Source organism: Monodon monoceros, unplaced genomic scaffold, assembly GCF_005190385.1.
Source record: "Monodon monoceros isolate NGI ecotype Baffin Bay Population unplaced genomic scaffold, NGI_Narwhal_1 Super_Scaffold_2, whole genome shotgun sequence".
NCBI lineage: Eukaryota > Metazoa > Chordata > Mammalia > Artiodactyla > Monodontidae > Monodon > Monodon monoceros.
The window spans coordinates 114,104-127,666 of NW_021703776.1; the positions used below are offsets into that span (position 1 = coordinate 114,104).

Here is a 13,563-nt window from a genome sequence, read left to right on the forward strand (position 1 = left end):
TTTCTTTCTTTCTTTCTTTCTTTCTTTCTTTCTTTCTTTCTTTCTTTCTCTCTCCTTCCTCCCTCCCTCCCTCCCTCCCTCCCTCCCTTCCTTCCTTCCTTCCCTCCCTCCCTCCCTCCCTTTTATTCTGAGCCATGTGGATGAAAGGCTCTTGATGTTGCAGCCAGGAGTCAGTGCTGTGCCTCTGAGGTGGAAGAGCCAACTTCAGGACACTGGTCCACAAGAGACCTCCCAGCTCCACGTAACATCAAACGGCAAAAACCTCCCAGAGATCTCCATCTCAACACCAACACCCAGCTTCACTCAACGACCAGCAAGCTACAGTGCTGGACACCATATGCCAAACAACTAGCAAGACAGGAACACAACCCCACGCATTAGCAGAGAGGCTGCCTAAAATCATAGTAAGTCCACAGACACCCCAAAGCACACCACCAGATGTGGACCTGCCCACGAGAAAGACAAGATCCAGCCTCATCCACCAGAACACAGGCACTAGTCCCCTCCACCAGGAAGCCTACACAACCCACTGAACCAACCTTAGCCACTGGGGACAGACACCAAAAACAACGGGAACTACGAACCTGCAGCGTGCAAAAAGGAGACCCCAAACACAGTAAGATAAGCAAAATGAGAAGGAATTAGAAAAACCAAATCCACATCTAAAGCCACACCAAATACATTATTTGATGTAACTAATATCATAAAATATGAATGAAATCATCTCTAGAAACCTTCGCATTTAAATCAATCTAACCATGTGATGCAAGTCAAACTCTGCGTTTGTCGTGCAGACTCAGGATGAGGCCACGCTCCCCAGCAGGTGGCCGGAGCTGAAATCGAGCCATCGGTTTCCGGGTCACTTCAGACGTGCCCGGTGTGAAGGGAGGTCGGCCTGCGGCATTAGGAACACCCCACATCACACTGAGCATGATGTTCTTGATTTGGGAGGTCCGCTTGCTGCAGAAACGGTGAAGCCCTGAGGCAGGGCTGCTGCGGAAGCCTGCACAGAAGGGGCTCGGCCCCCTGGGGTGAGGTGAGTGAGGCCCTGCACCCCGCCTCCTCCTGCCCCTCTGCCGGGTTTACTCAAGCAGGGAGGAAGGAACAGAAGAGAGCACAGCTCACGAGGGAGCCCCAGGCCCAGTCGAGGTGTCACTGTCTGTTCCTTGGCTTCTCTTCCACCCAGAAAGCCTGACCTGGGGTTCCTCACCCTAAGGAAGGTTTCCCTCCCTAAGGAAGGCTCCTAGGTGCTTTCCAAGTGCCTAAATGTTGAAGCCGTTTAAAACACAGGGCTGGGCAGCAGCAGACTGACAGGAACAGTACCGTTTCTCGTGTTCCGACCAGATCCCCAGTTTAGAAAAGTGCCGAGAGCTGCACTTCCTCTACATGCCACCGGGGGGAGCGCGTCAGTCACTGCTCCAGGGGCTGTTCTCTAGTGAGCCCAGGATGCGGATGCCGGGAAGGGCCGGCGTCTCCCCCAGGTCCGGGCTGTGGACACAGGGCTCCCTCTGCGCTGAGCATGGTCAGAACACGGCTCACTCCGGGGACAGCGACAACGGAGAGTCCTGGCTCTCAGCAGGGCGGCTCCTATTCCCCTGCTATCCCTGGGGTCTTCTTTCATGTCATCAGGACATGATGGCCTGGAACTTGAACTGTCTTACAAAGACTTTCTTACATACACTGACTCAGCCTCATGTGTGATGGGCCCACGATAAGAGATTATTCTGTGATGCGATCTTACCATATTGATCCAGACTCAGTATTTCAAACCCGTGGTAATTTCAACATGACAAACAAAAGTTTAGTTTTCTACTTGTGAATAAGGACGTGCCGTGAAAATTAAGTCTAAAGTCCAATACTCAGGAAACTGTAACTGCCAGTTGATTATGCACTGCATTCAAATAATAAATATTATTACTCAGTCCCTTAAAAATGTTTTTGTCACAAAGCAGATTATAAAGGTTTTAGAAAATACTTAATTTACAAAAATTGAAATAAAACATCCAGAAATAACCAAGTTTAAGTACTGGTGCCCATCTCCCCAATCTTTTTCTCATACATACACATGTACATTAGTATTCTTCAAACTGGGATCAGATGGTACACACTAATGCCTGGTCTGCTTTTGTAACTTTAAGTCATAAACATTTTGCCATATCAGTATATTTTCTTCTGTAACATTACTTTTATTTTTTTGGTCACACTGCGTGGCATGTGGGATCTTAGTTCCCGACCGTGCATCAAGCCTACGTCCCCAGCATTGGACGTGGAGAGTCTTAACCACTGGACCACCAGGGAAGTCCCTGTAACATTACTTTCAGAGTATGAAACAGAGACTGTTTAACCAATCCCCTATTTCATGTTTTTTTCAGTGTAACAGTATAAAAAACACCTTTGAATATGTATGTAAATTCCTATAAGGAGTATTTAATGAGTATTTAATCAAACGGTACATACCATTTTAAGGCTTTCCATATACAGTAAATGCCAAACTCGACTCCAAAAAAAGTGCTATCAAGTCACACGCCCATAGCAGTGTCTGAGGGGATGACGTATCTCCCTGATCACCTCACAACAGGTGGTTCTTACCCCCTGCACTGAGAAGAAGCTGTAAAAGCACAGAAACGCCCAAGCTTCCTTTCGAACCCCCACTAGAATCCACATAAAGGGACACAACCGCATCTCTTCAAAACGACGCTCTTGCTCATCGGACAGCATCCGCCAAGGACACGAAGCCATCAAACACTTCCCACTCCTGGGGCAGAGCCAGAATTCCAGCCCAGGACCGATGCTGAGGCCACGTTCCAGGCCGCCTCCACCAGGCCCTGGGGATCACGGTGGGCAGGTGGGCCCCGCAGGGAGGTGGACGAGGTGCTTGGATTCTTAGACATCCCGGACCCAATACAGGATGGCCCCCAAACTTAGCCCAGACATGTTCCCAAAGCAACGTGGGCCTGAGCAGGACCACCCAGGACAGCCCTCCACACGGCAGCTCCTTCCACAATCGCAGCCAGCCAAAGCATGTCTCTAAAACCCAGAGAGCAGGTTAAGAAGAGACCTCAACATCGGGAGATGTCAGTCTTGAAATAAGTTAATTTCTCAAATTATATTCTTTCTTCTAAACGGACTAAACTGCTGTTTCCTGACCTAGTGATATTCTGCCCTGGGATACTTGTTCTGTACAGCAGCACCACTGTCTCCCCAGGTCGCCACGTCTGCTACCTCCCCCATGGGAGGAAGGGCCACCCTCACTCAGCAGCTCTGAGGAGCTCTGGGGGAGCAACGGCTGAGGCAGACACTGAGCTGCCAGACTTGCTGACAGTCAGAAGGAGACCCGGCTTCGCCACTCCAAGGAAGGCCCCCTTCGGCCACGTCCACGCAGAGAAAACCTGAGCCATCCATAAAACAGTCCAAATCAGGTCTCCCTAAATGAACACTATGCAGAGCTGAGGGAAATTATATCTGGTTTTATGACATTTAAAAAATTGCATGTAGGGCTTCCCTGGTGGCGCAGTGGTTGAGAGTCCGCTTGCCGATGCAGGGGACACGGGTTCGTGCCCCAGTCTGGGAGGATCCCACATGCCGTGGATAGGCTGGGCCCGTGAGCCATGGCCACTGAGCCTGCACGTCCGGAGCCTGTGCTCCGCAACGGGAGAGGCCACAGCAGTGAGAGGCCCACGTACCGCAAAAAAAAAAAAAAAAAAATTGCATGTAAACTTACTTTATCATAACAGATTGAAAACTAAGACATTCTTCACTCTATGACATAAATCACAGCAAGATCCTTTCTGACCCACCTCCTAGAGAAATGGAAATAAAAACAAAAATAAACAAATGGGACCTAATGAAACTTCAAAGCTTTTGCCCAGCAAAGGAAACCATAAACAAGACCAAAAGACAACCCTCAAAATGGAAGAAAATATGTGCAAATGAACAACGGACAAAGGATTAATCTCCAAAATATACAAGCGGCTCATGCAGCTCAATATCAAAAAAACAAACAACACAATCCAAAAATGGGCAGCTGACTTAAACGGACATTTCTCCAAAGAAGGTATACAGATTGCCGACAAACACATGAAAGGATGCTCAGCATCACTAATCATTAGAGAAATGCAAATCAAAGTTACAATGAGGTGTCACCTCACACTGGTCAGAATGGCCATCATCAAAAAATCTAGAAACAATAAATGCTGAAGAGGGTGTGGAGAAAAGGGAACCCTCTTGCACTGTTGGTGGGAATGTAAATTGGTGCAGCCACTATGGAGAACAGTATGGAGGTTCCTTAAAAAACTAAAAATAGAACTACCATACGACCCGGCAATCCCACTATTGGGCATATACCCTGAGAAAACCATAATTCAAAAAGAGCCATGTACCAAAATGTTCACTGCAGCTGTATTTACAATAGCCAGGACATGGAAACTACCTAAGTGTCCATCAACAGATGAATGGATAAAGAAGATGTGGCACATATATACAATGGAATATTACTCAGCCATAAAAAGAAACGAAATTGAGTTATCTGTAGTGAGGTGGATGGACTTAGAGTCTGTCACACAGAGTGAAGCAAGTCAGAAAGAGAAAAACAAATACCGTACACTAACACATATATATATGGAATCTAAAAAAAAAAAAATGGTCATGAAGAACCTAGGGGCAAGATGGGAATAAAGACGCAGACCTACTAGAGAATGGACTAGAGGATATGGGGAGGGGGAACGGTAAGCTGGGACAAAGTGAGAGAGTGGCATGGACATATATACACTACCAAATGTAAAATAGATAGCTAGTGGGAAGCAGCCGCATAGCACAGGGAGATCAGCTCAGTGCTCTGTGACCACCTAGAGGGGTGGGATAGGGAGGGTGGGAGGGAGACACAAGAGGGAGGGAATATGGGGATATATGTATATGTATAGCTGATTCACTTTGTTATACAGCAGAAACTAACACAACAATGTAGAGCCATTATACTCCAATAAAGATGTTAAAAAAAAAAAAAAACTAAGACGTTCTTTCCAGATTCCTAAAATGGTTGGTTACTGTTAACTCTGAAACGTATTATTCTCTATTCTGGTCACGTAGCAGAAGCGAGGGAAAAGGAGATCAGAATCCCTGTGTTCGAATCCCACCCCTGCCACCAGCGGTGTGGCGCAGGGCAGGTCGCTTGAGCTCTGCAGGGTCCGTACTGCTCTGATTGGGACAGGTCCTGCCCACGCGTCCTCCTCAGGACCACCATGACATCTGGCCCCAGACAGTGGGAGGCCAAAGGATGCATGTTAAATTCTTGAGAGACAAAACTTGAAGGCATGTTGTGTAATGCAGATGAGGAGATGTGCTCCGTTACTAATAACTTACACTAAAGAGTCCTAGATTATCTTCATTATACGTTATAAATCATCATTTAAACAATCAGAAATAGCTAGTTTTCCAGATTGGTGAGTCGCTACCACATTTTAACAGAAGTCTACGTTTTATAAAACTACTTACAAGTGTTGCTTCATTGTACGTAACAAGTTTTAAATTTTATCACCGCAACTGGAATTAATTTGCTATAAGCCCCAGACAGGAGAGAGGCTTCAAAATTCAAATATCCTGATTCTGATTTTAAAGTGTTAGCTTAACAAAATATTACATCCCATTGGAACTAACATTAGTGAGCACTGGAAGTCATCCAAATACATTGGTTTTTACCAAACAATAGGAGAAAGACATAAAATAATTTTTCAATTTTGCTGATGTTCCATTTCTTCCTCTTATCCTAAGCAACTGCCTCATTTCTCAGTTCTGCAGTGTGATGCTGAGATGGTGTTTATGACATCCACCCACACAGGACAAGTGCAACTCAATCATGACAGGAATTATGATGCAGGATGCCTTTGGGAGGAGAAGAATGCAGGCCTGCCAGGACCTGCACCAGCTGTGACGTCCAAACACAAATGTGGGTCCTCGCTGACTACTGACCCTGACCGAAGTCTCGTTTGCTTCTCCCCTTTCCAGAATGGCAGACTCAATGCACTGTGGAAGAAAGAACTGTGAGATGACAACTGAGACCACACCGGCCTCAGGGAGACACTGGGAGCTGGGGGAGCAGGACCACCTCACAGCACCACAGGGGCCAACTCCAGTCTCCATGGGCGTCATGACAAGGCCGCACCAAGAGCAGCCCGACCCCAAGATGCTCTGCGGGGTCCGCTCTGTGGGACAGAGGTGGCAGGAGGGCCGTCCTCACCTTCTTGAGCTCCAAGCACACGGAAACTTAAGTGCCCCAGGTCTGTTCCCACAGTGACATACTGAGCTGGAGACAGTGCCTTGGGGAAAAGTACCAGGCTCAGCAAACATTATCTTTGCCAATTTTGATTACTACACCAATTCGAAACACAGGAGGATTTTTACAACTTTAATAAGAAAGTTTAAAGTATGAATAAATAAATTTTAACTGTTGTTTTCAACGTCTTAAAGGCAAAACAAAGCAGACAGAATAAAGAAATAATATGAAGAAATGTTTATCCAACTGTGTTTCATTAATTCAATTTCTAGTTAAAATATTATAGAAGGGAAAAAAAGTAAAAATACATAGGATTTCACTGCTGTGGGGACAGAGACAAATGACTTAGAACACATCGCCCTACGGCCTCTTCGGGTCCAGACCAAAGTCCCTGAGTTCCCCGATCCCATAGGTGGGGTTACGACAACGCTGGGATGAAATACTGCAGGGAGACGTCTTCATGGAGCAGGTCAAAATGAACAATCTTGTTCTTCACAATATCTAGGCAGAGAGGAAATCCATTACCGTCGAGACCCATTCCGCACACACACTTTCAACCCTGAACACTGTAGCAGCTTCTCCCCCGAGTCTCTCCTGGAGCACCCAGGCCCTCTCAAGGTGACTGGTCTCAACTGGCCCAGCCGATGCCAAACCAGGGGCCTGGCCCAGGCTGACTCACCTGCTGCCGAGGAACAGGCCAAGGTCTCCAAGGAAAAACCCACAGGGCAGACTTCCCAGAAGCCACATGTACCCAAGTCACCATCCTTCCAGGAAAAAAGCAGCTTCCCATCAGCAGGTGCCCTGAGTGTGCTGAGAAGAGCCAAGCATGCAGGGCCTTGTTAGAGAGCAGGAGGCAGCCTGCAAGGGCAGGCACCATGCAGCCTAAGGTGAGCACTGAGGCATGGGGCCCAAGACCAAAGAGGGAAGCCAGACAAGAGGAAGAGGAGTGGCCGCAGCATGAAAGCAGCCCAGCTGCCAGGGCCACACCACCGAGGGCAGGAGCTGCAGGGGGAGCCATGGGGAAGGCCATACCTGAGGAAAGCTGGCTGAAGCTAGAACGAGCCAGGCAGCAGGAGAAAGGCAAACAAAGAGCACATGCCCAGGCTGCTGAGAGACCAGTCCCAAGAGAATGGGAGGTTGGGAAGGGACACAGGGGACCAGCAGAAGGACACTTCAGAAGACGTGCTGCACACACAGAGGTGGCGGTGGAGACTGAGGGCGGCGGGGAGAGCTCCCCAGAGGCGGGCAGCAGAGCCAACCACTGTTAAAAGTCAGGAGTCAAGAGGAAGCACAGATGGCAAGACACCGGACTACTGTAACAAGTCAGGCTCAGACACAGGAAGGAAAGGAATGCTTTGAGATGGAAACTTAAATCCAAGCCCAGCGGTATCAGAGACTCCACATACGTAAGGTTAGAGAAACACAGCAAGACTGGGCTGGACGTCCCTGCCCACATGCAGCTTCTCTCCAGGTGCAGACTCACACATGACGCCAGGCAAAGCAGCCCACACCCATTGGCCGGGAAAACCCAAATACCCGACTACCCCAGAAAACTGGAGTCCACCAGTGACCGAGCTGTTCCCTGCATTTACGAAACTGCACACAACACTTAAGACTACAGTTGATTAAAGTACTTCAAGTGTGAAAAACGAATCAAAATGCAAACTTACTGCATGTGGCCTTTGTAGGATTTACTTGTTGTCCAGCAAGGAACTGTAGGAGCTTCCTAATGTCTATGTGCACTTCAGCCATTTGTTCTGAGTTTCTATCTTGAGAAGCATTTTCAGAAGCTAAAATGACAGAATATTTTAAGATACAATTATCTTCAAGTGGAACAGGGAACCCAGAGATCGTACGATGACTGTTGATCAATAAATCATTTAAATAAATGATTTACATGACCACTCACTTTAGCAGCCTAGAGAAATACTGCATGATATAAATGCAATCACTCACTAAACAAACATTTATTAAGTACTGACTCTTTTAAGATGCTATGCTACAGGAATTCCCTGGCGGTCCAGTGGTTAGGCCTCCATGCTTTCACTGCTGAGGGCCAGGGTTCAATCCCTGGTCAGGGAACTAAGATCCCACAAGAGTCACAGCCCCACAAAAATACTACGCTAATGTACAGGGAATCTTCGATTATAGGGACCTGAAATATGACCCAATCTCCTTCTTAAGGTCAAAGAAAACAGTTTCTCTTAGAAACATATACAGGACTTCCCAGGTGGTCCAGTGGTTAGGACTCTGCACTTTCACTGCTGAGGGCCCATGTCCAATCCCTGGTCGGGGAACTAAGATCCTGCATACCTCATGGCATGGCCAAATAAAAACCCCAAAAAGAAAAAAGACCATATACACCTAAAGCAAGGCCTCTCATTATAAAGTGGAATGAATGGGAAGAAAACATCCTTTCATCTCTGGGAAGGTATCAAAGACCCTCTTTGCTACTTACTAAAATAAACAAAATGAGGAACACCAAAATAAGTCATTTCATACAACTGTTGTCAAAGCTTTATTCACATGGATTTCACTTTGCTCCAGAAGCATGCCCATCATTATGAAGTAAAATTCCCTCGCAACGGTAAGCTACAACGTGTCTCTAATAAGCAAACTTGTAGTAACGAATTTTAATTCTAAAAGTGGCAGGAGCCTTACTAGATCTACTTTGGAACACACGAGTGACTAAAACGGTCTTCACAGAGCGAGCACCGTCCCCAGGGCCTCTGCCTCACTCCCTGCTGGAGCTTCCCTCCCACAGCCTGCCCACCACCGTGAGCTCCACAGCACAGGGCTCTGAGTCCTGAGCCAATCTGCTCAACCACCCCCTCATCCACTGCTTGCTGAACTGATTCCTAGTCCCTTACCACCTTGTATGGGACAAGAAATTTGATGATGCACGAAAAGCTAATATTTGCTAATATAGTTCTGTAAGTACCAAAGACAGTAAAGTAGGAAAAGTGGGTGGGGTTGGAGACAAGATAGTGGAGTAGGACTTGAGCACACCTCCTTACCTCCTCTCACGAAAACACCAAAATCACAACTAACTGCTGAAAAACCATCAACAGAAAAAGAATAGAACCTACCAAAATGATATTCTACATCCAAGGACAAAGAAAAAGCCGCAAGGAGATGGTAGGAGGGGCACATTCACAATACAATCAAATCCTACACCGGCTGGGTGGGTGACACACAAACTGGAAAATAACTATTATCCCAGAGGTTCTCCCAGAGGAGGGAGAATTCTGAGCCCCACATCAGGCTCCCCAGCCTGGGGGCCCAGCATCGGGAGGAGGAGCCCCCAGAGCACCTGGCTTTGAAGGCCAGTGGGGCTTGAGTGCAAGAGCTCCACAGGACTGGGGAAACAGAGACTCCATCCTTGAAGGGTGCACACATAGTCTCATGCACACCGGGACCCAGGGGAAAATGCAGTGACTTCATATCAGCCTGGGCCAGACCTACCCGCTGGTCTTGGAGGGTCTCCCGAGGAAGTGGGGGGTGGCTGTGGCTCACTTTTGTGGAGAAAAGGACACTGGTGGCAGAGGTAACACTGAGTACTCATCGGCGTGAGCTCTCCTGGAGGCACCAAGACCCGGCCCCACCCAACAGCCTTAGGCTCCAGTGCTGGGACACCTCAACACAAACAAGCAACAGGATGGGGGAATGGTCCCACCCATCAGCAGACAGGCTGCCCAGTCATCTTAAGTCAACAGCCGCCTCAAAACACACCCCTCCACAAGTCCCTGCGCACCAGATGGACAAGACCCAGCTCCACCTGATAGTGGGCAAGCACCAATCCCTCCCACCAGGAAACCTGCACAAGCCTCTAGACCAGCTTCACCCACCAGGGGGCAGAAATCAGAAGCAAGAGGAACTACAATCCCGCAGCCTGTGGGATCGCAAACACAAAAAGTTAGACAAAATGGGACAGCAGAGGAATATGTTCCAGATGAAGGAACAAGATAAAACCCCAGAAGAACAACTACGTTAAGTGGAGATAGACAATCTACCTGAAAAAGAAATCAGAGTAATGACAGTAAAGGTGTTTCAAGATCTCTGAAAAAGAATGGCGGCACACACCGAGAAGAGACAAGAAATGTTTAACAAACAGCTAAAAGATATAAACAACAGAGTAGAACAATTCAATAACTGAAATGAAAAATACACTAGAAGGAACCAATAGCAGAATAAATGAGGCAGAAGAACAGATAAGTGAACTGGGAGACAGAATGGTGGGAAATTACTGCTGCACAAGAGAATAAAGAAAAAAGAATGAAAAGAAATGAGGACAATTTAAGAGACCTCTGGGACAATGTTAAAAACACCAACATTCCCATTATAAGTGTCCCAGAAGGAGAAGAGAGAGAGAAAGGGTCTGAGAAAGTATTTGAAGAGATAATAGCTGAAAACTTCCCTAACCTGGCAAAGGAAACAGTCACCCAAGTCCAGGAAGCGCGGAGTCCCATACAAGACAAACCCAAGGAGGAACTTGCCGAGACACACTGTAATCAAATTGACAGAAATAAAAGACAAAGAAAAAAATATTAAAAGCAACAAGGGAAAAGCAACAAATAACATACAAGGGAATCCCCATAAGGTTATCAGTTTATTTCTCACCAGAAACTCTGCAGCCCAGAAGGGAGTGGCACAATATATTTCAAGTGATGAAAGGGAAAACCTATAACCAAGAATACCCAGCAAGGCTCTTGTTCAGATTCAGTGGAGAAATCAAAAGCTTTACAGACAAGCAAAAGCTAAAAGAATTCAGCATCACCAAACCAGCTTTGCAACAAATGCTAAATGAAGTTCTCTAGGGGAAAAAGAAAAGGTCACAACTAGAAACAAGAAAATGAGGAATGGTAAAGCTCGCTGGTAAAGGCAAGCATACAGTAAAAGTAGGAAATCATCCACACACAAATATGACATGAAAACCAGCAATCGTGAGAAGACAAGAGTACAGTTTTGTATATATGTAGCCTGCCATATCAAAACATCATGGGAACTGCAAACCAAAAATCTACAATACATATACACACAAAAAAGAAAAAGGAATCCAAACACAACACTAAGGGCAGCCATCAAATCACATGAGAACAAAAGAGGAAGGGAAGAAAAAAAACCGACAAAAACAAACACAAAACAATTAACAAAATGGCAATAAGAACATACATACCAGTAATTACCTTGAATGTAAATGGATTAAATGCTCCAATTAAAAGACATAGACTGGCTGAACGGATATGAAAACAAGCAAATAGAGAAAGAACAAACAAAACCCAAAGTTAGTAGAAGGAAAGAAATCATAAAGATCACAGCACAAATAAATGAACTACAGATGAAGGAAGTAGAAAAGATGAAACTAAAAGATGGTTCTTTGAAAAGATAAACAAAAGTGATAAACCTTTAGCCAAACTCATCAAGAAAAAAAGGGAGATGATCCAAATCAATAATATTAGAAATGGAAAAGGAGAAGTTACAACAGACACCAAAGAAATACAAAGGATCATAAGAGACTACTACAAGCAACTATACGCCAATAAAATGGACCACCTAGAAGAAATGGAAAAATTCTTAAAAAGGTACAATCTCCCAAGACTGAACCAGGAAGAAACAGAAAATATGAACAGACTAATCAGGAGTACTGAATTTGAAACTGTGACTAAAAATCTTCCAATGAACAAAAGTCCAGGACCACAGGTGTGTTCTATCAAACACAGAGAGGAGGAGAGTTAACACCTATACTTCTGAAACTCTTCCAAAAATTTGCAAAGGAAGGAACACTCCCAAGCTCATTCTGTGAGGCCACCATTACCCTGATAGCAAAACCAAAGATACCAAAAAAAGAAAATTACAGGCCAATATCACTGATGAACATAGACACAAAAATCCTCAGCAAAATACTAGCAAAAAGAATCCAACAACACATTAAAAGGATCATACACTATGACCAAGTGGGATTTATCCCAGGGATGCAAAGAATTTTCAATATCCGCAAAACAATCAGTGTGATGCACCACATCAACAAAAATAAAGAAACCATATGATCATCCCAACATGCGTCAACAGATGCAGAAGAAGCTTCTGACAAAATTCAACACCATTTATGATAAAAACTCTCCAGAAAGTGGGCAGAGGAAACCTACCTTAACATAATAAAGGCCATATATGACAAACCCACAGCTAACATCATAGTCAACGGTGAAAAGCTGACAGCATTTCCTCTAAGATCAGGAACAAGATATGGATGTCCACTTCTGCCACGTTTTTTCAACATACTTTTGGAAGACCTAGCCAGAACAATCAGAGAAGAAAAAGAAATAAAAGGAATCCAAATTGGAAAAAAAAGTAAAACTGTCACTGTTTGCATATGACATGATTCTATACATAGAAAATCCTAAAGATGCTACCAGAAAACTACTAGAGCTCATCAATGAATTCAGTAAAGTTGCAGGACACAAGATTAATACACAGAAATCTGTTGCATTTCTACACATTAACAATGAAAGATCAGAAAGAAAAATTAAGGGAACAATCCCATTTATCATTGCATCAAAAAGAATAAAATACCTAGGAATAAACCTACCTAAGGAGGCAAAGACCTGCACTCCAAAAACTATAAGACGTTGATGAAAGAAATCAGACATGACACAAACAGAAAAATATACCATGCTCCTGGACTGGAAGAATTAAAATGACTATACCACCTAAGGCAATCTACAAACTCAATGCAATCCCCATCAAATTACCAATGACATTTTTCACAGAACTAGAACAAAACAGTTTAAAATTTGGATGGGAACAAATAAGACCCCAAATAGCCAAAGCAATATTGAGAAAGAAAAATGGACCTGGAGGAATCAGGCTCTCTGACTTTGGACTATAGTACAAAGCTACAGTCATCAAAACAGTAAGGTACTGGCACAAAAACAGAAATACAGATCAATGGAAGAGGATGGAAAGTCCAGAAATAAACCCACATACCTGTGGTTAATTAATCTTTTATAAAGAATCCCAAAATATACAATGGAGAAAAGACAGTCTCTTCGATAAGTGCTGCTGGGAAAACTGGACAACCACGTGTAAAAGAATGAAATTAGGACACTCCCTAAAACAGGAGTGAATAGGTGAAGGGGACGGATAAACCAGGAGTTTGGGATTAATGTATATAAACCAGTATATATAAAATAAATGACAAGGACCTACTGTATAGCACAGGAAACTACACTCAGTACTCTGTAATAACCTATACGGGAAAAGAATCAGAAAAAGAAATATATGTGTGTGTGTGTACA

At 44.9% G+C, this 13,563-nt stretch overlaps 1 protein-coding gene across 1 annotated transcript in view; it reads right to left on the bottom strand.

Annotated features, from left to right (window-relative positions):
* Nucleotides 1–6,450: 6,450 nt before the first annotated feature.
* Nucleotides 6,451–13,563, bottom strand: part of HUS1 (HUS1 checkpoint clamp component) — a 30,279-nt gene continuing 23,166 nt past the window's right edge. The window contains exons 7-8 of the mRNA XM_029234352.1: nt 7,939–8,058; nt 6,451–6,769 (exon numbers count right to left, since the gene is read on the bottom strand). Coding sequence (XP_029090185.1) covers nt 6,687–6,769; nt 7,939–8,058 — 203 coding nt within the window. The 3' untranslated portion in view covers nt 6,451–6,686. The remainder of the gene's footprint in view (nt 6,770–7,938; nt 8,059–13,563) is intronic.